Source organism: Leptonychotes weddellii, chromosome 5, assembly GCF_054177405.1.
Source record: "Leptonychotes weddellii isolate Sample4059 chromosome 5, ASM5417740v2, whole genome shotgun sequence".
NCBI lineage: Eukaryota > Metazoa > Chordata > Mammalia > Carnivora > Phocidae > Leptonychotes > Leptonychotes weddellii.
In genome coordinates, this window is record NC_138373.1 from 136,410,804 (window position 1) to 136,435,233 (window position 24,430).

The 24,430-nt window shown below is 35.9% G+C and overlaps 1 protein-coding gene across 7 annotated transcripts in view; it reads right to left on the bottom strand.

Annotated features, from left to right (window-relative positions):
* CEP83 (centrosomal protein 83) overlaps window positions 1–24,430 on the bottom strand; it is a 148,938-nt gene that overhangs the window by 86,281 nt on the left and 38,227 nt on the right. For 6 of the 7 annotated variants that reach the window (XM_081822204.1, XM_081822205.1, XM_081822203.1 and 3 more), the window contains 4 exons: window positions 13,643–13,918; window positions 12,821–12,971; window positions 4,228–4,320; window positions 1,773–1,904 (listed from right to left, as the gene is read on the bottom strand). In XM_081822204.1, coding sequence (XP_081678330.1) covers window positions 1,773–1,904; window positions 4,228–4,320; window positions 12,821–12,971; window positions 13,643–13,815 — 549 coding nt within the window. In that variant the 5' untranslated portion in view covers window positions 13,816–13,918. Of the gene's footprint in view, window positions 1–1,772; window positions 1,905–4,227; window positions 4,321–12,820; window positions 12,972–13,621; window positions 13,919–24,430 lie in introns of those variants that run through there. The other variant, XM_081822206.1, reaches the window with a different exon arrangement.

Sequence of the window (24,430 nt, forward strand, 5' to 3'; positions counted from 1 at the left end):
CCAACTCAACACCCAAAAAACAAATAATCCAGTCAAGAAATGAGCAGAAGACATGAACAGACATTTCTCCAAAGAAGACATACAGATGGCCAACAGACACATGAAAAAATGCTCAACGTCACTCAGCATCAGGGAAATACAAATCAAAATTACAATGAGATACCATCTGATACCTGTCAGAATGGCTAAAATGAACAAGTCAGGAAATGACAGATGTTGGCATGGATGTGGAGAAAGGGGAACCCTCCTACACTGTTGGTGGGAATGCAGGCTGGTACAGCCACTCTGGAAAACAGTATGGAGGTTCCTCAAAAAGTTGAAAATAGAGCTACCCTATAACCCAGCAATTGCACTACTGGGTATTTACCCCAAAGATACAAATGTAGTGATCCGAAGGGGTATGTGCACCCCAATGTTTATAGCAGCAATGTCCATAATAGCCAAACTATGGAAAGAGTGGAGATGTCCACCAACAGATGAATGGATAATATACAATGAAATTATTACTCAGCCATCAGAAAGGATGAAATCTTACCATTTACACCAAAGTGGATGGAACTGGAGGGTACTATGCTGAGTGAAATAAGTCAACCAGAGAAAGACAATTATCATATGGTTTCACTCATATGAGGAATATAAGAAACAGCACAGAGGATCATAGGGGAAAGGAGAGAAAAACAGAATGGGAAGAAATCAGAGAGGGAGACAAACCATGAAAGACTCTTACCTATAGGGAAGAAATTGAGGGTTGCTGGAGGGGAGGGGAGTGGGGGGATAGGGTAATTAGGTGATGGGCATTAAGGAGGGCATGTGATGTGATGAGCACTAAGTGTTATATGCAACTGATGAATTACTAAACTCTACATCTGAAACTAATAATGTTCTATATGTTGGCTAACTGAATTTAAAGTTAAAAAATAATAAAAAGAATAGATCAGTTTGATCCAATTAGTAATTGGTAAAGGAAGGTGAGTGTATTCTAATTCTTAATTCCAAATAAGGATGATGCAATAAATACATAATGCAGATGTGTTTGTACAAAGAATATTTCACATAACTACAGATACCAAGTTTTTTGTTGTTGTTGTTTACAAATTCCACTAGTGTTAGATTTCTTACTTGAATATAGCAGGACAAAACTGATATTTCTTTTTATCCTGAAAAATCACATATAAGTCCATAAAGAATGATAAACACAAATTTCATTTTTGGCAAAATTAGGAGATGAAACATAAAATGAGTAGAAAGGCTGTCTAAGCAGTAGAGACAGAGTAGGAGAACATGCTGTAGGCAGCAGAGAGAAAATTCTGCAGTTGTAGATGTCAGAAAGAACAAGGTACACTTCTTGAATGTGATGGGCACGCCCTAAAGTATAAACCCCTTATTTCTGTCAGTAGAAACAAGGTACATGGGCTGACAGCCAGAGCTCTCCTGGACGTGGTTTGGTTCCAAAAAGTAGAGGGGGACAGTTTTACATAAAAAAGTCATATAAAAAACTGTATTTGTAGAAAGAAGTCTGTCTCTCTATGAAAGAAAAGAGACTATCTCCATTGACTAGGGCAAAATAAAGGAGGAACAAAAGAGGAAAAGCTAACAGCCAAAAAGAATGTTCACAAAAAACAATGTTACTGTAGAACAGATGAATATCATGCCAAATACTTTACCATTAATGAATGAAACTTAATTATGCAATCAACTCTAACTTGGAATTTACAAAAAATCAAAATTTTACAGACTAGAAGAATAATGACTAAACTAGTATAATCACTCACCTCTGATTCATATTTTATTTTTTCTTCTTCTAAAATACGTGCAAATTCTTCTTTCTGGTGTTCAAATTCTGATTTGAGAAATGTATGTTCATAGCGAAGCTTATTATATTCAGTTCTATACTTTTCCACTTCCTAAATTAAAAGGAGAGTGTAATTTATGACACGTTTATAAATGAAATTTGTACTCACTCCAAAAATCACTTTTGCAAATATAATTTTATTGAAAGCCATTCTAAAAAGCAAAAAAATAAGCTTAATAGAAATATAAGTAAACCCCGGAAAATTTTTTTCTTTTTTTAAGGATTTTTTATTTATTTGACATAGAGACACACAGCGAGAGAGAGAATTAGGCCTCCCACTGAGCAGGGAGCCCGATGCAGGGCTCAATCCCAGGACTCTGGGATCATGACCTGAGCCAAAGGCAGACGCTTAACCATCTGAGCCACCCAGGCGCCCCTAAACCCTGGAAAAATCTTATGGCAAGTATTCTACATACAGAATCAGTACATTCTTGAGAAGGTGCCAATAGAGCAAATTACCATTCAGTTTACCTTATTTCCTCACTGATTCTCATAATAATAAAAACGAATAGCACATTAAAAGTTTTGACCTGTGGGCCTAACAGAATAATATTTAATAATGTAGTATACCTTTCAAAATTAGTTAAATTTTAAAAATTAACTCTATAGTAAAATATAAAATAGCCTCCTAACAGTCAGGATGAATTCTAAGTAGATAAAATACTATTTGAATATTTAGTACAATAACTTAAGGTTCAATCAAGTATGACAATGATAGTTCAACACAGCAGTCTAAAGAATATATGTAGCACCAACTTTCCTGACTAACCAGAACACATGCGAATCTCTGGTATGTTCCAATTCTGCTTACTAACACTACAAAAGTTCTTGGCATTCTAAAATCAGTAAGAACTTAGGCAATAGAGAAGATGAAGGAGATGCTATTTCAACATTCATCAGGAAATTAAGTAATAAGAACACCTTCTAAAATATTCAGCTCACTGTAACTCTTTGGTTGAAAGATTTCTCCAAGCAAGTTTACAAACCAAGAAAATGGGTTTCATGATTTTACTAAAAAAAAAAAAAGCTTTTACTTAACTTGATCACTTAACCTTAGGTCTAAATGGCTTTGTTTAAATCCAAAAATTAAATCTACTCCCAAGCATAATGCTTTGGTTACCCACCAGGAGGATATTCAAAAGACGACTTTACCAAGCCAATAAGCCATTTATAAAAGCGGATTCTACAGCTATTTTGTGCCATGGCAGCATCACTAGACAACAGCTTTCCAAAGGGGTCCATTTTGAAGGGGACAATATTCATGCGTTATGTATAAGGCCCAGTCTATTCATTAAATAAAGTTACATATATAAATTGTCTGGCATAGTACTTAATATATGTCTTTCACTATTCCATTTATTAAACATTTAATCATATTATACCAACATGAAATTTCATAAGAGGAAGGAAACATTTCAGTCTGAAGGAAAACTGTAACAAATTTTAATTTTTCTGAGGTTGCATGAAATACACTCTTTCATTCCACAAATATTAACTAAGCACCTATTGCATGCTAGGAACTTAGACTATACAGTGAACCAAACAGATAAGATTCCTCCTCTCATGCAACTTACATTCTAGAGATGGTAATAAAGAAAATAATAAGCACAATAAATGTACAGAATATTAGAGGATAAGTACTAGAGAAAAATAAAAAGTAGAGCAGGGTAAATGGGGATCTAAAGGTCTAAGAAGTGATGGTGGAACACTACATCAAAAACTAATGATGTATGGTGATTAACATAACAATAAAAAATTTTTTAAAAGTGGTGGGAAGGGCAGGAAGCAGTATTAAATGGAGATACAGGTTGGTCACAAAGTAGGCCACACTGAGAGCAAAGTCTTTCAGCAAAGACTTAAAAGAGATGAGAAAGGGGCGCCTGGGTGGCCCAGTTGCTTAAGCGTCTGACTTCAGCTCAGGTCATGATCCCAGAATCCTGGGATCGAGCGCCAAGTTGGGCTCCCTGCTCAGCGGGGAGCCTGCTTCGCCCTCTCCCTCTGCCCTCCACCCCCTGCTCATGCTCTCTCACATGCGCGCACTCTCTCTCAAATAAATAATTTTAAAAATATTAAAAAAAAAGAGAGAGAAATGAGGAAGTTGGCTAAGAGATATCTGGAAGGATACTGTTCATGCCAGAAGAGCTATAGCAAAGATTCTCGATCTGTTTCATTTCTTGAGTGCCAAAGAAACATCAAAGAGGCCAATATGGATGGGGGGAAGGAAGTCAGAGAGATAATGGGATCTGATCTTGTGCAGCCCTAAAAGCCCCTTGAGTTAGAAGGGGAGCTACTGCAGGGTTTCTGAATAAGAGAATGGGGCTTTTGATCAGTCATATAAAGATAAATGCACAGTTCCTTCTACATAAATTACTTACTTCATCCAGATTCCTAAAACGTTCTCTCATTGGAGTTTCTAATTCTTGTTGTATTTGGGCTTGTAACAATTCCAACTTTTGTGGAGTTAATACCTAGTATGTAGAGGAAAAAAGCATTCTAAGTATAAAATCACAAATACTAAAATCAAGAATACACCAAATTGCAATGCTTAATTATAATAAAATCCAATTCATAGAAATTTCACAATATACCTAATTCTACAGTAATCACTATATAAATAGAACTATCATTTGAAACAATACTTGAAGATCTCAATTTCAGGCTCTCAGATGTGTCAAAAATTCCATTAACATGAGATAAAGATAGTAACTGATTATTATTATTATCGTGACTGTTAGGAATAACTCTGTTGGCAGCTAAGGTTACCATGTTTTATATAATGGCTAACAGTCTATTTCTTTCCTAAAGAAATCAAAACAAAGGTGTAATAATCTGGTACACCACAGAGAATTCTTCAGACTTATTTTCGATCAGAAAAGGCTGACTTTTACTTTGAGCACCAAAACAAGGCTCCTCCCTGTTACGTTCTCTTATAGAACTCATATTTCAAAAAATGATTAAGTATTTATGTAAGCTCCTGAAGGGCAAACACAGTCTTTATTCACCATGATGTGTTCCCAACACCTCACACCACTGCCTGGGCACAGGATCACTCAATTACAAACAAAAAAATTACAAACAAACAAAGACCTAGTATGGAGGGGCGCCTGGCTAGCTCAGTCACTGGGCGTCTGCCTTCGGCTCAGGTCGTGATCCCAGGGTTCTGGGATCGAGACCCGCATCGGGCTCCCTGCTTGGCGGGAAGCCTGCTTCTCCCTCTCCCACTCCCCCTGCTTATGTTCCCTCTCTGGCTGTATCTCTTTCTGTCAAATAAATAAAATATTTAAAAAAAAAAAAACAAAAACCCTAGCATGTACTTACATTAACCTCTGAAAGTGAAGAGTAATTCATTCATTTATTCATAAATACTCCAAACAGTCCAAAAACTTCACTGAATGAATACTTACTACATACAAAACATTCTGCAACATACTATATAATCTATATAACATACTGTTCTAAATATCTTCCATGCATTAACTGATTTAATCCCTGTAATGATCCTCAATGTAGCTATATTATCATCCCCCTTTTTTTACAGAAACTGAAGCATACACAGAGTCTAACTTTGTAAAGATCACAAAAACTCACAGGAAGCATTTCTTGCCCCATAAGAAGTTCAAACTCTCATATGAAAAATAACATACATACAAATAACTATAAAAATAACCAATATAGGCTTATCAGACAGGTAAAGACCAACAGAAAAAATATTAAGTATAGAAATAGTGGCACATCAAAGGTATGGGAAAACTAAAGCTTAAACAGAGCTAGAAACTTAAGAATGGATAACATTTTAAATTCCCTGGGGGGAAAAAATTGTTCCTCAAAGGTATGCTAAAGGCATTTTGGATTGAACTGCACTAAGCACTACAGACAATTTAGAATCCTGGATCCTTGTGCACTGATGCTCTCTAGATACTGTGACAATCAAGGCCATGCTGAAACATTTCCAAATGCCACTTAGGAGAGCTACATCCTGGCTGGGAACAAAAGGGAAAGAGATGCGAGCTATAAGTAGAAGATTCCTAAATATCAGATTCAGACTCTTATAATTTACTCAATATTCAACAGTATTTATTTATTTTTTTTACTTAAAATGAATAAATATAATTACATACATAATTCAAACAAAAAAAGTATTAAAAAACTAAGTCTTCTTCCTTCAGTTATCCAGTTTCCCTCTTAAGAAGCAATCATGGCTAACCTCTTATATATCCTTCTTGAAACAACATACAAATATATAAGCATAAACACCACTTTTTAATTTTTACGTAAAGAAAGGCATACTATACACATTTTTCTGTACTTTGCTTATTCACTGAAGGTATTCAAGCTTAAGAATGGCATCACCATATCTATATTTTAGGAAGAAGCAAGATGGATCAAAACCTTTGGTGGGAGAAAATTGGTGACTAGGGCAGGAGTGGGGGAGGCAGTGAGTGGAGCTGGGAAATCACATTGAAAGCTCTTATTATAATCTGGTTTATGATGTCAAGAGTCTGGGTGATAGTATCAAGAGTCCAAAGTGAGAAGGGGTGGTAATTAAAAGGTAAAGAATAATAGATAAACCTTATTTAGATCCTGTTTCAAACAAAACAACTTTAAAAATAAGCAAAACTGGGGGCACCTGGGTGGCTCAGTTGGTTAAGCATCTGCCTTTGGCTCAGGGCATGATCCTGGGATCCTGGGATGGAGCCCCACATTGGGCTCCCTGCTCAGCGGGGAGTCTGCTTCTCCCTTTGCCCCTCTCCCCTGCTCATGCTCTCTCTCTCACTCTCTCGCTCACGCTCTCTCTCGAATAAATGAATAAAATCTTTTTTTAAAAGTAAGCAGAACTGTGGGGAAATTAGGGAAATGTGAACAAAGATGCAGTATTAAAAGACATTAGGGAATAAGTACTTTTAGGTATGATAATGGTATTGTGGCTATGCTTTTAAAGGAGAGATTACCTTGATATAAAGATATATACTAAAATACTAGAGTTGAGATGATTTGCTTCAAAATAATCCAGAAGGGTTGAAAGACAGAGCAGGGATGTCAGAAGATAAAACAAGTATTGATGGGTATGTGAGGATGCAACACAACCACCCTTTCTACTTTAACCTCTAATTACAGAAATCTCAAACAAGTACCAATTAGAAATAAAAGGGCTTCCACTTCCAACAGATGGCATAATAGAGATCAGATTTATTCTCCTGCCTAAAACAAATAAAAGAATAAACAAAAATCAAACGTTTTCAAGATAGTGGGCATAATTAAGCAACAAAGATCCCTGAGAGACAAACAACAAAGAAAGTAAGCTTTGAGAATGCTTCCAGGCCATGCACAGGAAGGGATATCCAGGCAGAATCTGATGGACTCTCTGACTTAAAAGCAAATGGAACAAAAATCCAGGGAGAGCAGTGTGGCTAGAATCACAAGCAGGGTAGCAGAAAAGAGGGTGGCACAGAAACAAAATTATGAAGATCTGCAAAAGGCTCATTCAGAAGAGTACCCCGATCAGCACATGTATGTAAGGAAAATATTTAATTAAGGCCAGGAAAAGAATGAATCACATGGATGAGTAATCTGAGCTCACACAGAGCTATGAATAGTTCCTTTTTCCAAAAGCCAGACTGAAAACCTTCATTTCATTGAGAAATGAGTACTCAGAAGGTTCTCAGCAGTGGCAAGTAGTGAGCACTAAATATTAATCTGCTCTCACTTAACAAATCTTTAAAAGCAAGACCCAAAAAGATGAAACTGTTTCCAAGTAACTGTCCCAGAACAAAGTTCAAGAATATCAGAATATAAAAATATCTAGCACTCAACATAAAATTTACAATGTCTAGCATCCAATAAAAATTTATCAGGCATGCAAAGAAGCAGGAAAATACTACCCACAATAAACAAGAAAATCAATCAACCAAAACCAACCCAGAAGTATACAGGTGTTAGAATTAGCAAAGACATTAAAATAGTTATTATAACTGAATTCCGTATGTTCAAAAAGCTAGAGAAAAGACTGAACATGTTAAGTAGATATAAGGAAGTTATTAAAAAGACCTAAATTGGACTTCAGTGTAAAAACTACAATTTCTGAGATGAAAAATATATACTATATGGGATTAATGGAAGATGAGATCCTGCAGAAGAAAAAAGATCAGTGAACTTGAAGACAGGACAACAGAATCTACCCAAAATCCAACAAGGAGACAAAAAAGATTGAAAATAAATAAACTGAGCATCAGTGAGTTATGGGAGAAGTTTAAGTGGCCTAATAATGGAATCCCCAAAGGAGATCAAAGAGGAGGCAGAAAAAAATATTTTCAGAAGTCACATACAAAAATTTTCTCAAGGTGATGAAAACTGTAAACCCACAGACCCAAGAAGCTCAATAAACCCTAAGCACCGTAAATATGAAGTACAAAGTCATATCAATCAAATTGCTCAAAATCAGCAATAAAGAGAAAATCTTAAGGGCAGCCATGAAGAAAAGACTCACTGTATACACAGAACAAAGATAAAGATGACAGCAAATTTCTTATGTGAAACAACATAAGTGAGGAGACAGAAGAGCAACATCTTTAAAGTACTAGGGGGGAAAATAGTCAACCTAGAAATAAATACTCAGCAAAACTATCTTTAAAATCAATTATTTTTAGATATATAAGAGCTGAAAAAATTTCTCATATAGATCTTACTTTAGAAACATTAAAGAAAGACCTTAAGACAGTAGGAAAATGGTACCAATGAAAATATGATCCACACAAAGGAGAAAAGAACACTGAAGTTGGTAACTACACAAGAATCTTGTAATCTATAAGGTCTCTGATTTAAAAAAAAAAAAAATCTCAACAAGATCTTTTTGTTATCTCCTAAGAATCTTATAAAAAACAAGCACACACACATAAGAAAAATCTATCTTCCCTCCCAACCCTGCCAAAGCACACATACACCAAAGACACAGAATTAGAGGATTTTCTCCATGCCATTTTAGGAGAAAAGTATGCTGTGTCTTAGACTTCTAATGGAATACTGCCACCACTTGTCTCAAAAGAAACTTACAAGAATGCTTTATCATACAACAGTCCATGTGTCATTACCTATATTAAATCTATATTACATCAACACTTGTCATGTTAGTAATATAAAATAGACCACTATTTTTCAAAGAATGTTTTAATTTAAGAAGGCAGATACTGCTGTGCCAGAGATTCCTAAAAAAACTAATGACAAACTGAATAATAAATTTAGCTCTGAGCTTCCTAGCAGCCAAATAAAATGGGAAACATACTGGGTTATATAGTTTCCATTGCCTGGCACAAAGAAAGCATATAAATTTTTGGTAAAGTAACTTTTAAAATTTGTAACAGAAATATTATCAAATAACTCATAACATGGTACATAATAACACTATAACAACAGCTAACATGTTCTATCCACTTTCTATATCAAAGCATTGTACTAACTCTTTTTTTTTTCTTCTAATATTTATTTGACAGAGAGACAGCAAGAGAGGGAACACAAGCAGGGAGAGTGGGAGATGGAGAAGCAGGCTTCCCACTGAGCAGGGAGCCCGGTGCGGGGCTCGATCCCAGGACCCTGCGACCATGACCCGAGCCGAAGGCAGACGGTTAACGCCTGAGTGGCGCCCCTGTACTAACACTTTCTATGCACTAACTCATTTCGTCTTTACAATCATCATATAAGTTAGGCACTATTATTATTTCCATTCACTACAACTACACAAGTGACATAGAAATATTCTTTAATTGATTATCTTTTATATCATTTTTCTATAAAAGCCGAAGGGATATTAAATCTTAGCTCAGAAAAGGCATTTTGTAGGTAGACAAGATAACACATGTATATCCTGAAAATAATCATCTTTCATAAACATTTACTAACATATTTCTTATTGCTTCTACTTTGTTGAGTTTACTTAATTTTATTGAACTCGTACAAATTGCTAACATCCATAAAGCAAATAGCTAAATTTAGCTTCAACATGCATACATAATATAGATCTTTATTTTAGTTTATTTTTGCCAGATAAATATCATAGAGAAACCACTTATGTTTATCTTGAAAAACAGAAACTTTACCAGACAAAATATATTTGTCAGCAAACATCTGGGAAGTTATCACATGGAGAAATGTCTAAAGTTATTTTGTGTAGATCCAAGGAACAGTACAAGAAGCAAGAGAGAGGCTACAGGGAGGATGATTTCATTTCAATATGACAGGGAAAATACTTAACATACTTCAATCCATAAATGAAACTGGATCACTTTAAACATTCACTAAGTTCTCTCCCACTGAAAGCACGGAGGCAGAGAATAAAGATCCCTGTGTCACAAATGTTCCAAAAAGGAATTCGGCTTTGAACAGTGTATTAGTTTCCTAGAGCTATGACAACAAAATACCGCAAACTGGCTATCTTAAAACAACAGAAATTTATTGTCTCACAGCTCTGGAGGCTAGAAGTCCGAAATCAAGTTGTCAGCAAGGCCACACTCCCTGAAGGGAAGGATCCTTCTTTGCCTCACCCTAGCTTCTGGTGGTGTGCTGTTGATCCCTGTCCTTGCTTGGCAGCTGCAGCCCTTCAATCTCTGCTTCTGTCATAACAGGACATTCGCCCCACCTCACTCCCTGCCCTTCACCCTGTGTTTCTGTCCTTGTGTCTGTTCTCCTCTTCTTAGAAGGACACCAGTCACATTGGATTAAGGGCCCATCATCCTTCGGTATGACCTCATCTTAACTAATTACATCAGCAAAGACTATTTTCAAACAAGGTCACATTCTGAGGTACTGGGCATTAGAAGTTTAACATATTTTTTGGCGAACACAAGTTAACTCATTACAGATATGAAACAATGAGAGCATCATTAACTCTAAGATGCTGAAGCTTTAGGTACATATGAGACAAGAAAGAACATTGTATTATATATGAACAGAACCTCAATTCCGAGTCATCCATTTATTCTACTTCTTCATGTCATTCATTCAACAAAAATTTGCTAACATATTATAAAATATACAAATACAAAGAGAAATCTACTTGAGCACTGAAGACACACTGAAAGAGTTCCTGCCCTTACGGAGCCTGCATTCAAATAGAATAAATGCCATCATTCATGAGTATCTGCTATGTGTCAGACATTATACTAAAAATATACATGTTATTTCATCAGTCCTCACAAAAACCACTGTTAACAACTTTTATCCTCTTTACCACATGACAAAACTAAGGCATAAAAACAGATGTTTGTTGAAGGTCATCATCTCACTGGTGAATTGACCCTTTTTTTGGTTATAAAAATGACCTTTTTACCTTAAGTGACACTTTTTGTCTTGAAGTAAATTTTATCTGATATTAATATAATTACTGTTCCTTCAAACTGACATGGAGACATGCTTATTTGTACCAAGCATGTGCAAACAATATGCTAAAGAAGACTAGAGTGTTTATATCTACAGTGCCAGAAGAATATTTGGAAGAATTCCTTGGAATCAGTGCTCACAGATTCTCATTTCTATGGCCGCTCAATTTTTGCAAAACAAATTAATCCACCAATTCTATAGGCTTAAATTACATTTGCCTATTCAACTCCTATTTGTGAGGTTTTTGTTTAAATGTCCTAAATACACCTAAGAATAAAACACCACAATAGAGGCTCCAACCCAAGCTTAGTGATGGTGTTCCCAACAATGGAAGATTTCAAAAAGATACTGAATAACCAACTTCTAACACTGCTGTCAAAGGAATCCATGAATTGGGCAATATGCCATATTAGATGACTGAAAAGGTAGCTTTTTACTCTTATCAACTTCTGACTCCAGTATTAAAAATACTTATCATTTGTACCAAGCACTAAACAGAAATACACAGCTGGTACCATTTAGAGATTAAATGAACACAGAAAAATATAATTGCTAATATCTACTAATTTGAAATTTATAGTAAGTTTAGTTTTGGTCTCCTTTCTAGGCAAATGAGAAATGAAATGATAGTACTATCCTCTGCTTTAGAAACTCCATTTACCCTGCACACATAAAATAAGTGCACATATTGTTTTTATAGTCTTTTAAGAAGTCCCTTAAAAATAACTATCAGTCTTATCAACTATACCTCAGTAATGAAAAAAATTTTTAATATGTCTTTTTTAGCTCAGCTGCAGTTATAATACTTAAAAGAAAATCAGTAAAACTTTCTTTAAAAAAATATTTTTAACTCTCAATATTTATCAATTCAAACCAGCCTTTCCCGCAATTATTCTGAAGAGTGAAATATTTAAATCAGGACAGGTAATATAATACAAATTTACATGAAACAACAGTTTCATGGCTAAATCCCACATGGTAACTAACATTCCAGAATATATGAAAGAATATTAAATTATACCATGTGGACAACAGCAAAATACTCATTAAGAATGTAGGCAGAATTCACCAAATTTAGCAACATCGGACTACTTTTGTATCATAGGTGCAAAAGGCAGGCCTCCCCAGGATGGGCTGTTTTGGCATGAAGATTTTGATTTAAAAGCAATCAAAACCCAGCAGATTTAGGAAAAGCTCTTTACCTCCCTCTCAACTGCCTAAATTTAATTGGAAAGAGAGGCTATACCAAGAAGAGAGCTATTAACAGAGGTTCCTTTTTACCTAAGAAATTTATCTGCTTAACAGGGCAACCTTTGTTTTCCAAAATTCTCTCACCATCCTGCTAATGATCTGCTTTCCCTTTGTATCCCCAGACTTTACCTGTCTCCCTAGCTCAGGATGTCATATAAGCCTACTGTTGCCTATCTTTGGAATTTCATGTTTGTGATGTTTGTGTGGATTCTGCATACTTTTGAAACTAAATTTGATTTTCTCTTATTAATCTCATCTCATGCCAATTTGATTCTTATCCAGTTTAGAAGGACCCAGAAGGGCAGAGGAAATTTTTTCCCCAATAGTACTAACTGAAATGTATTTTCTTACCTGCAGTTTCATTTCTTCTAAGTCTTTAGTTTTCTCTACTAATTCCCCTCTTAGTTCTTCAAGCAGCAGCTGAAATTTTTCCTGGTCAGTCTGCTTTTCATTTAACAGGCGCTTTAGCTCATGTCGTGACTTTATGTACTCATCTTGCAATCTGATTTTTAAAAAAAGAAAAAATTCAACTTTAAGGATATCCTTTGCTTTATCCTAATTGCATTACTTTATGTGAAGTCAACCAACACTACAGAACAAGACCAATTTCATATATTCCATCAAGTTCATAAACCTCTTTTCTTTATAGAGTTTAATTATTAACACTATAGTTTATTAATACAATTTTACTTGGGGGAAAGGAAAAACACACTTAGCCACCTAGACATTTTATATGTCTTGCTACTTTCAAAGCAAGACTTATAAATTCATAGCACACTTGGGACCATGTTTAGTTTAGTTTTGAATAAAGTAATCTTAAAGCAAAAATTTCACTGTATTAAATGTTTTGTTTTTTTTTTTTAAAGATTTTATTTATTTGTTTGACAGAGAGAGACACAGCAAGAGAGGAAAACACAAGCAAGGGGAGTGGGAGAGGGAGAAGCAGGCTTCCCGCGGAGCAGGCAGTCGGATGCAGAGCCCAATCCCAGGACCCTGGGATCATGACCTGAGCCGAAGGCAGACACTTAACAACTGAGCCACCCAGGCACCCCAAGAAGTTTTAAATGTATATACTGCAAACTAACAAAATTATACTGTATGTTCCAGAGCAAACGTTCGGACAAAAATAATTTTCTTAATAAAGCCCCTTACCTCCAAATTTAAGCAATTTACCTTGTGTGTTCAGCTTTAAGAGTCTGATAGTTAGTTTTATGATGTGCACATCGTAACCTTTCGTCAATTAACATTTTTTGGAACTCAGATTGAGAATTTGTCACCCCGCTGTCTCCACCAGGAGGAAAAATAGTGGGAAAAGTATCCATATTGATAAGTGAGCAGTTGACCATGTAAAAGTAAGTCTGGCTTCCTTTTTGTCTTAGCTTTCTTTTTTTCAAGGATATTTTCCACTTCCTTCTTCCTAAGACAGACTCTCAGGATGCCAAATTATACCTGCACAGAGAAATGCACTTAGTTAGTGATGAATTAAACTCATTCACTGTGACATTCTTTTTATCCCTTCTTGTTATTCAACTATCATTTCTATAACAAAACCCAAATTTTCCGATTTTTTAATTGTTCATAAAACAAAAAGAACAAAGTTGAATCGTATCTTAACACATTTTCTTTACTCCACACTAAGTTTCTGTGACCATCAATGTCACATCTTCAATTATTAACCTAACTAGAATTACTGACTCTTCTAGTTTAGGTACTCCCGGATTCACAAACCATGGATATTCCCTGAAGCTACTACGGTAAACTTCATAGAATGATCCTACTACAAAATCCATACTCTGAAATCAGAGAAAAGCCACTTAGAACTTGACAAATGGTTAGAGAAAATTATAATCTTCACAAAGATGACCTTCAGCAAGTAACTATGTGATTAATGCTACAAAGGGTCTTTTACCTGACACAAGGTGAACTGTACTCATGCTGCAGACTCATGAGAAATCAGTCAACACAAAAATGTTAATCACCTATGTGTTATGCACTAAAAACAGGAAAGTAAATCACTTCAGCTATCCCCAAAAGCACTGATCCAGGATTATGAAAGTAACTGTTTGTTATATTTAGAAGTAAAAAAAAAATGATGACAGAGTGTTCTTATTGTAAATAATTAAAAACAAAAGTTTTCATCAAAATAATTCTCTCCCCTTTAGCTTCATGAATCTTTGTGAAGATTATATGTATTTTTTTCTAATAGCATCTCCCTCAGTCATGAGTCATCATGAAATACCTTTTCCTACTACAAGATCTTTAGCACATAAAACCAACCATCAAATTACTTAGTCTTTCTTTTAATATACCATTTCTGATAAATTAATGTGATGTCTGCATATTACCTAAGACTTTTAAACTAAAATTGAAGTTACTTTGGTTTCCTGTCAAATCACATTTTAATAGAAGGGACAAAGTCCTCCAAGAAAAGTTCTTACTCATGTTAAACGTGCAACAATGCACTGTTTGTAACAGCTGCCACAACATTATCCTATCAAAAGTAAGTTATTTGTCAGGGAATTAATTAACTGGATCATAAAACTGGCATGTAATTTTGACCTGCTTTTTGATCCAAATAATTTTTAAAAGATAGAAACATATAATAAACTTACCTCATACTTTGTAATAATACCACCAAAAAGTATTATAAGGTCTTTTTTTTTTTTTTAAGATTTTATTTATTCATTCACGAGAGACGGGGGGGGCAGAGGCAGAGGGAGAAACAGGCTCCCCATGAAGCAGGGAGCCCAATGCAGGACTCGATCCCAGGACCCCAGATCATGACCTGAGCGGAAGGCAGACACTTAACTAACTGAGCCATCCAGGTGTCCCAGGTTTTAATTTTAATTAGCTAAAAGCTTAAACTACATAAGAAAAACCAAGACCTATTCTTCAGTCCCACTACCAATGAAACAAAGATTTCTAAGATAAAATGAGTAATTTTTTTTTCTTATTCCAGTTGACAGTAAATATTCTAACTCCTACTTTAAAATGGAAGTTCAGTCCCATCGCACATATAATTCACAAAGACCTGGACATTTTAGGAAAACAGGGTTAAAATGATTTAAATCCTTCCCTTTTGGCACTAAAATCTACTACAAGTGCTTTTCAGGACTAATTGCAGGATATCCATTTCTCAATCACCACCACCATTACCTTATTAACCTTAAAAAAAAAAAGTTTCTTCCTCCAGTTGGGATTGTAAAGGAGCAACCAGGTGCAAAATCAAGTACATATCTTCCTGTTGGGTCTACAACTGACTATGAGTGGTAGGGAGTGAGAGCTCCCCTTGCTGAATCTCCCATCTTCATTTTAATGAGGTTTCCCATTAGTAATTTTCACAGCCTCATCTCCAACTCTAGTTCCATTGCAAACATGTGTACTGCCCTCTGGGATCTTCCTGATTCAAAGTTATGAACTCCTGGGCTACAACTGCCAATAGTCATTTTCAGACTTTTCTCCTCTAGGAATATTTCAGAATCACAGAAAACTATCTGTCCATTTGCACAAGTCTTACCAAGGTCAGAATAAATTTTATATCTGTTTTTAGTGTTTTGAACATATATTCAGCTCTCCAGTCCAGTAATAATCAACTTATCAATGATAATCTTGGAAAATATGGTATCCTCCAAATAGATATCTAGTAATATAGACGGAAAGTCCTCATAAAACATTAATTCTTTCTCTGACCTTCAAAAGTGGTTCCACAATTCTATATTCCAAGTTTACAAAGAACTTGTATCTTTTATGCTAATTATATAAAAATGCTTTTAGCTAAAAACAAAAACCCCAACTACCTCAAACACCGTGGGAAATGTATTATCAATCTCTTACACCAAGAAATCTGAAGATGGTCTTCACTTCCAGTACTAGAGGAAAAGGTAATTTAGATCAAGCCTCCTGCTTAGGACAAGAGAAGCTGGACATGTATTTTAATAATCTGAAGACAATGGAAACTAACAAAAGAATAAATATTTACTGAAATGGGAACAGAAGAGAATGTGGATGCAGAAAGATGAGACTGGCATTTGGGACCACTCTTCCCCTAGAGGCATCTGCCAGTTCCAGAGAGGTGGCTGGGAGACTGAATGCCTGCTGACAGTCTTCAAATTCAAAGATACACAGATTACACCAGCAAGGAGTGGAGAAGCCCTGGTGAACACCCCCTTCATTTTGGATACAGACTTTAAAGGTTTGCCCTTATTATTCCTAACAAGGGTAATTTAGACGAATGATATTAGAATAGGTTGCAACTTGCTCTAAAAAACAATTTTACAGGGTGCCTGGGTGGCTCAGTTGGTTAAGCGACTGCCTTCGGCTCAGGTCATGATCCTGGAGTCCCGGGATTGAGTCCCACATCGGGCTCCCTGCACAGCAGGGAGTCTGCTTCTCCCTCTGACCCTCCTCCCTCTCATGCTCTCTGTCTCTCATTCTCTCTGTCTCGAATAAATGAATAAAGTCTTTAAAAAAAAAAAAACAATTTTACAAATAAATGTGACACAATTGTGACACAATAATTTTTTTTAATTTTAAAACTCAAGTACCTGGGAAGATAAGGTGACATGAATTAAAGTCACAAGAAGCAAAAAGACAACAGACAAAAGGGCCTCACTATTAGATTAAACAACGATTCTAAAAGAAATTTTCTTACATTATTGTGTATAAGACAATAGAAAACAAGGTTGAGAATTTTGTGAGAATAAGAAACCATAAAAAGAAACCAAGGGAAATCTCTAAAACTGAAAAATTCTACAACCAAAAGTAAAAACTCAATGAGCAAGCATAACAGCCTAGATAAGACATAGTTTAAAGTAGTAATTAGAAGGGGTGCCTGGGTGGCTCAGATGGTTAAGCGTCTGCCTTCAGCTCAGGTCATGGTCTCCAGGTCCTGGGATCGAGCCCCGCATCAGGCTCCCTGCTCCACGGGGAGCCTGCTTCTCCCTCTTCCTCTGCCTTCCCCCCTGCTTATGTGCACTCTCTCTCTAATGATTAAATAAAATCTTTAAAAACAAAAATAATTAAAAGATAAGTTAAAAGATTATAAGAGAAATAAGGATGAAAAATAAAAAAAAAAAAGGAGGACCCACAACCGTATGGCCAACTAATCTTCAACAAAGCAGGAAAGAATATCCAGTGGAGGGACGCCTGGGTGGCTCAGTCGGTTGAGCACTGACTCTTGGTTTTGGCCCACGTCATGATCTCCTAGGTCGTGGAATCAAGCCCCACTTCAGGCTCCATGCTCAGTGGGGAGTCTGCTTCTCTCCTTCTCCCTCTACCCCTCTATGAGCATGCATGTGTGCTCTCTCTCTCAAATAAATAAATAAAACTTAAAAAAATCTTCAAAAAAATATATCCAATGGAAAAAAGACAGTCTCTTCAAGGTGTTGGGCAAACTGGACAGCAACATGCAGAAAAATGAAACTAGACCATTTTCTTACACCGTACACAAAAATAAATTCAAAATGGATGAAACACCTAAATGTAAAACAGGAAACCATCAGAATTCTAGAGGAGAAAGCAGGAGAAATTCTCTGACTTTGGCAACACCTACTTCTTACTAGGCATGTCTCTAGAGGCATGGGAAACAAAAGCAAAAATGAACTATTGGGACCTCATGAAGATAAAAACCTTCTGCATAGTGAAGGAAACAATCAACAAAACTAAAAGGCAACCAATGGAATGAGAGAAGATATTTGCAAATGACATAACAGATAAAGGGCTAGTGTCCAAAATCTGTAAAGAACTTACAAACTCAACACCCAACAAATAATCCAGTTAAGAAATGGGCAGAAGACATGAATAGACACTTTCTGAAAGAAGACATCCAGATGGCTAACAGACACGTGAAAAGATACTCAACATCACTCATCATCACGGAAAAATAAGTCAAAACCACAATCAGACACCACCTCACACCTGTCATAATGACTAAAATTAATAACTCAGGAAACAACAGACATTGGTGAGGATGTGGAGAAAGGGGAACCCTTTTACACTGTTCGTAGGAATGCAAACTGGTGCAGTCACTTTGGAAAACAGTATGGAGTTTCCTCAAAAAGTTAAAAATAGAACTATCCTATGACCCAGCAACTGCACTTCTAGGTATTTATCCAAAGGATACAAAAATGCTGATTCAAAGGGGCACATGCACCCCATTGTTTACAGCTGTACTATCAAAAATAGCCAAATTATAAAAAGAGCCCAAATGTCCATCAACTGATGAACGGATAAAGAAGACATGGGGGGGGGGGTGTGTGTGTGTATGACAGAATATTAATCCCCCAACAAAAAGAATGAAATCTTGACATTTGCTATGACATGGATGGAACTAGAGTATTATGCTAGATGAAAAATGTCGTTCAGAGAAAGACAAGTATATGGTTTCACTCATATGTGGAATTTAAGAAACAAAACAGATAAACATAGGGGAAGGGAAGGAAAAATAAAAACAGAGAGGCAGGCAAACCATAAGAGACTCTTAAATATAGAGAACTGAGGGTTGCTAGAGGGGAGGTAGGTGGGGGGACTGGCTAAATGGGTCATGGACATTAAGGAGGACACTTGTTGGCATGAGCACTGGGTGTTACATGTAAGTGATGAATCACTAAATTCTCCTAAAACCAATGCTACACTATATGTTAACTAACTTGAATTTAAATAAAAATAAGAAAAATACAAAAAAGGAAAGAAATACAGAGAATAAAGTTAAAATGTTATTGTAACAGATATGCCACTGGAGTCCCAGAAGGAGAGAAAATAGTACAGAAACAATAACTGCCGCCCCCAAAAAAGTTGCCAACTTCCACCAAAAATGTTCTATAACCACAAGCACATAAATAAAAAGAAATCTACATACATCCCATTAAGAAATCCACATCTAAGAACATCACCTTAAGATTTTACTAAAGAAAAAGGAAAAATCTTAAGATCAGCCAGGAAAAGAACCGAAGTGCATTGAAAAAAGGCAACAAAAGAACTGACTTGGGGCGATTGGGTGGCTCAGACAGTTAAGCATCTGCTTTCAGCTCAGGTCATGATCTCGGGGTCCTGGGATCAAGCCCCACATCAGGCCCCCTGCTCAGTAGGGAGCCTATTTCTCTCTCTCCCCCTGTTCTCTCTCTTGCTCGTTATTTTTGTCTCTCTCAAATAAATAAAATCTTAAAAAAAAAAAAAAAAAGGACTTCAACAATGAATTCCAGAACACATGTAATATTACCTTTACAGTGCTGAAAGAAAATAACTGCCAAAGTTTCTATAAATATAGCAAAAAAATATCTTTCAAGAATATCGGTAAAATAAAGACATTTTCAGATAAACAAAACAAATTCATCCCAGAAGATGCACAATAAAAGAAACAGTAAAGGAGTCCTTCGTACACAAGGAAAATTATCTTAGATGTGGACAATACAAAAATAAAGATAAATGAAAATTGGAAATATGCGCATAATACTATTTATGACTGCATAATGCTGACTGCATAAAATAATATCTTGGGGATTTTAACATATATAGACTTAAAATATATAACTAAATGGTATATAAGTCAATAAAGGTAGAATTACAAGTGTTGTAGAGCCCTTGCACTGTATGGGAAAAGGCTAAAAGTATCAACAAATATTACACTTTAATAAGTCAAGAATGCATATTGTAATCTCTAGGAAAGGGGCTGACAAACTATAACACATGAGCCAAATTTGGCCTGCAGCCTTGTTTTGAATGGCCCCAAACTATGAATGTTATCTTTTAAGAGCTTAAAAAAATATAGATGCAAAAATCCTCAACAAAATATTAGCAAATTGAATCCAACAATGTATAAAAAGATTTATACACCATGACCATGTAGAATTTATTCCAGGCATGCAAGGCTGGTTCAACATTAAAAAAATCAATTAATGTAATCTATTACATGAATAGACTAAAGCAAAAAAAAAAAAAATCACATGATCATATCAGTGGATGCAGAAAAAGGGTTTGACAAAATCCAACACATATCCATGAAAAAAACTCAACAAATTAGGTATGGAGGGGAACTTTCTCAACTTGATAAAGAACATCTATAAAAAATCTGCAGGTAATGTCATATTTAGGGTGAGAAAATGGAAATTTTCTCACTAAGATCAAGAACAAACAAGAATGTCCCCTCTCACCACTCCTTTTCAACATCATAGTGGGAAGTCTTAGCTAATGTAGTTAAGAATAAATAAAATAAAATAAAAGGCATATAAATACAGGAGGAATAAAACCGTCTTTCTTTGCAGATGACATGACAGTCTGTGTAGAAGACCCAATTAAAAAAAAAATCCTCCTGGAACTGATAAGCAATTATAGCAAGGTTGCAGGATAGAGAGTTAATATACAAAAAAGTCCATCACTTTCCTATATATCAGCAATGAACAGATGGAATTTGAAATTTATAATACCATTTACATTAGTAACCCCCCAAAATGAAACAAACAAAATGAAACAAACAAAACGTTTTTTTAATATGAAGAAAATTACTAAACTCTGATAAAAAAAAAATCAAAGAATTAAATAAATGAAAAAATATTTATTCTATGTTCATGGATAGGAAGACTCAATACTGTCAAGAGGTAAGTTCTTCCAAACTTGATCTACAGATTCAATATGATCCCCAGAAGTTATTTTATGGGTATCGACAAACTAATTCAAAAATTTATGTGGGGAGGCAAAAGACCCAGAATAGCCAAGACAGTATTGCAAAAGAACAAAGTCAGAAAACTGACACTATCTGACTTTGAGACTTACTATAAAAGCAACAGAAATTAAGACAGTATAATACTGGGGCACCTGGATGGCTCAGTCAGGTAAGCCTCGACATCTGACTCTTGGTTTTGGCTCAGGTCATGACCTCAGGGTCATGAGACCAAGCCCCACATCGGACTCTGCACTCAGCAGGGAGTCTGCTTGATATTACTCCCTCTCCCTCTGCTCCTACCCCCAATTGTGTGCATATTCTCTCTGTCTCTGTCTCTCTCAAATAAATCTTTTTTTAAGATTTTATTATTTGTGAGAGAGAGAGCACACAAGCAGGGAGACAGGCAGAGGGAGAAGAAGAAGCAGGCTCCCCGCTGAGCAGGGAGCCCGATGTGGGGCTTGACCCCAGGACTATGGGATCATGACCTGAGCCGAAGGCAGAGGCTTAACCCACTGAGCCACCCAGGTGCCCCTAAATAAAGCCTCCTTAAAAAGTGTGATATGGGCAATATAATAGACAGATCAATGAAACAAAATAGAGTCCACATATTCATTAAAACAGTCAACTGAAAAAAAAAAAAAAAAAAACAACAACAACAACAAAAAACAGTCAACTGATCTTTGACACAGGAACACATGCCAAAAAAGAAAAGTGGATCTAGGCAGACATTACACCCTTCACAAATATTAGCTCAAATGGGTTATGCACTTAAATGTAAAATGCAAAATTATCCAATTCCTAGAAGATAACAAACGTCTCTGATATGACAGTAACTTCACCAAAGGCAAGATCCACAAAAAAAAATAATTGGTAAGTTAGACTTCATTAAAATTTAAAACTTCTGCTCTAGGAAAGACACTGCCAAGACAATGAGAAGAGAAGTCACAGACTGGGAGGAAAGTATCTGAAAAAGACCTAACTGATAAAGGACTGTTAACCAAATATACAAAGTCAAACTCAGCAAGAAAAAAAACTGAATTAAAAACTGGCTCAAATACCTTAACAGACATCTCACCAAAGAAGATACACAAATGGCAAATAAGCATATGAAAAGATATGGAACATCATATGTCATTAGGGAATTGCAAATTGAAACAATGAGATACTAGTACAAACCTATTAGGATGGCCCAAATCCAAACACGGACAATACCGAATGCTGGTGAAAATGTGGAGCAATAGGAACTCTAATTCATTAGTTTTACCATACAGTCCAGCAACAGCACTCCTTGGTATTTACCCAAATTACTTGAAAAGTTACATCCACACAAAAAAACTGCACATTAATGCCTATAGCATCTTTATTCATAATTGCCAAACCCGGAAGCAACCGAGATGTACTTCAATAGGTGAATGGATAAACTGTGGTATATCCCAACAACGAAGTATCATTCAGCCCTAAAAAGAAATGAGCCATCAAGCCATGAAAAGATACGAAGGAACCTTAAGTGTATATTACCAAATGAAAGAAAGCCATCTAAAAGGGATGTAGGATTCCAACTCTAGGACATTCTGGAAACATCAAAACTATAAAGACATTTAAAAAAGTAGTGGTTGCCAGGGATTAGGAAAGAGGCAGATGTTGGAATTAATGTAGAGCATGAAATCAGCCATAATACCTGGCTTGCTAAAATGTAACACAGAGGCTGCTGAGGGCAATGGAAGGTTTCAGAGAAGGACATGGGCCTTTGGAATGCCGAGGCCTGCGTGATCACTCTGCCGTTGGAATGCCACGGGGAGTTGCCTTCCCCGAAGCTTTCTTAGCCCAAACAGCCGCCCTGTGATCTAAGAGATGTATGCATTATCTCTTAGGCTATGTTTAGCAGAACTCATAGAACATGCATATTAGCATAATCTGCATGTCGTATCTTTCCCATAAACAGATCCTCCTAGTTTCAGTAAGACCCCTTGTCACACATCACGTGCTTGAGAAACAGTGATAAGGATTTGTGATTATCCTGAAGGACCAATAAAAGCAGGAGCAAAGAAGAGCAAAGGGTCTTCGTCTTTGAGCGTGACCCCCTTGCCTTCTCCTCTCTTTTAGGGCAAAGTCTGGAGTAATCTTTTCATCCGTCAGTACAGGGACTGCTGGCCATTCCCAGCAGGAAGAGATGAACAGGCAGAACACAGAGGATTTTTAGAGTAGTGAAATTATGCTGTATGATACTATAATCACAGAATACATATCAACAAACATTTGTTAAAACCTACAGAATGTACAACACCAAGAGTGAACCTTAATGTAAACTATGGACTATGAGTGATAATGACATGTCAGTGTAGGTTCATCGACTGTAACAAATGTACCACTCTGCTGTGGGATGCAAAAGTGAGGGATGCTGTGCCTGTGTGGTGGCAGGGGGTATATGGGAACTCTGTACTTTCTGCTCAATTTTTATATAAACCTAAAACAACTCTAAAAACGGAAAGGTAGAGAGGGAAAGAACACATAACAGAAACTATACATGGCCTGAAGAATCTAAAATACTTACTATAAAATATGCTGAACCTTCCTATAGGATAACCATTAAAAATGCTCAAAGAGTGGGGAAATTTACATTATTCAAAACACTCTAAAAAAGGGTTTCTCAACCTTTGCACTACTGACCTTTTAGATCAGATAATTCTTTGGACAAGGTGGGGGCCTATCTTGTACACTGTAGGATATTTAGTAACAGTTCTAGTCTCTACCCATTAGATGCCAGTAGTACCACTCCCCCCCAGAAGTGAAAAACAAAAGGTCTGCACATTTTGACAAATGTACCCTAGACGGGCAAAAATCACCTCTGTCCCTCCTTTGAGAATTACCCCTCCATTAAGAATTCCATTTAAAAGAAGGTAAGCAGGGAGATAAGATAGAACATAAACAAGTAGGAAAATAGGAAAAGTAAAACAGTAGACTTAGACACATATCAGTGATTACATTAAATTATATAGATTAATGCTTCAAATAAATGAGAAATTTAAGAGAAAAAATATAACCCAACTATATAACTTTTTTATAACATTTTAAAACAGAAGGGCACAAAGGTTGAAAAAAAAAAAGCAAAAACATAATTAAACATTAATCTAAAGACAGATGACAGAACTACATTAATATTAGATAAAGTAGATTTTTAAGGCCAAAAAAACAACCAAATAGAAACAGTCCTAGAGATGACAAAATACATTTGTAAAGATAAAAGGTTAAATACACCAGAAAGATAGGACAATTTTAATTTATACACACTAAGTATATAAATTAGA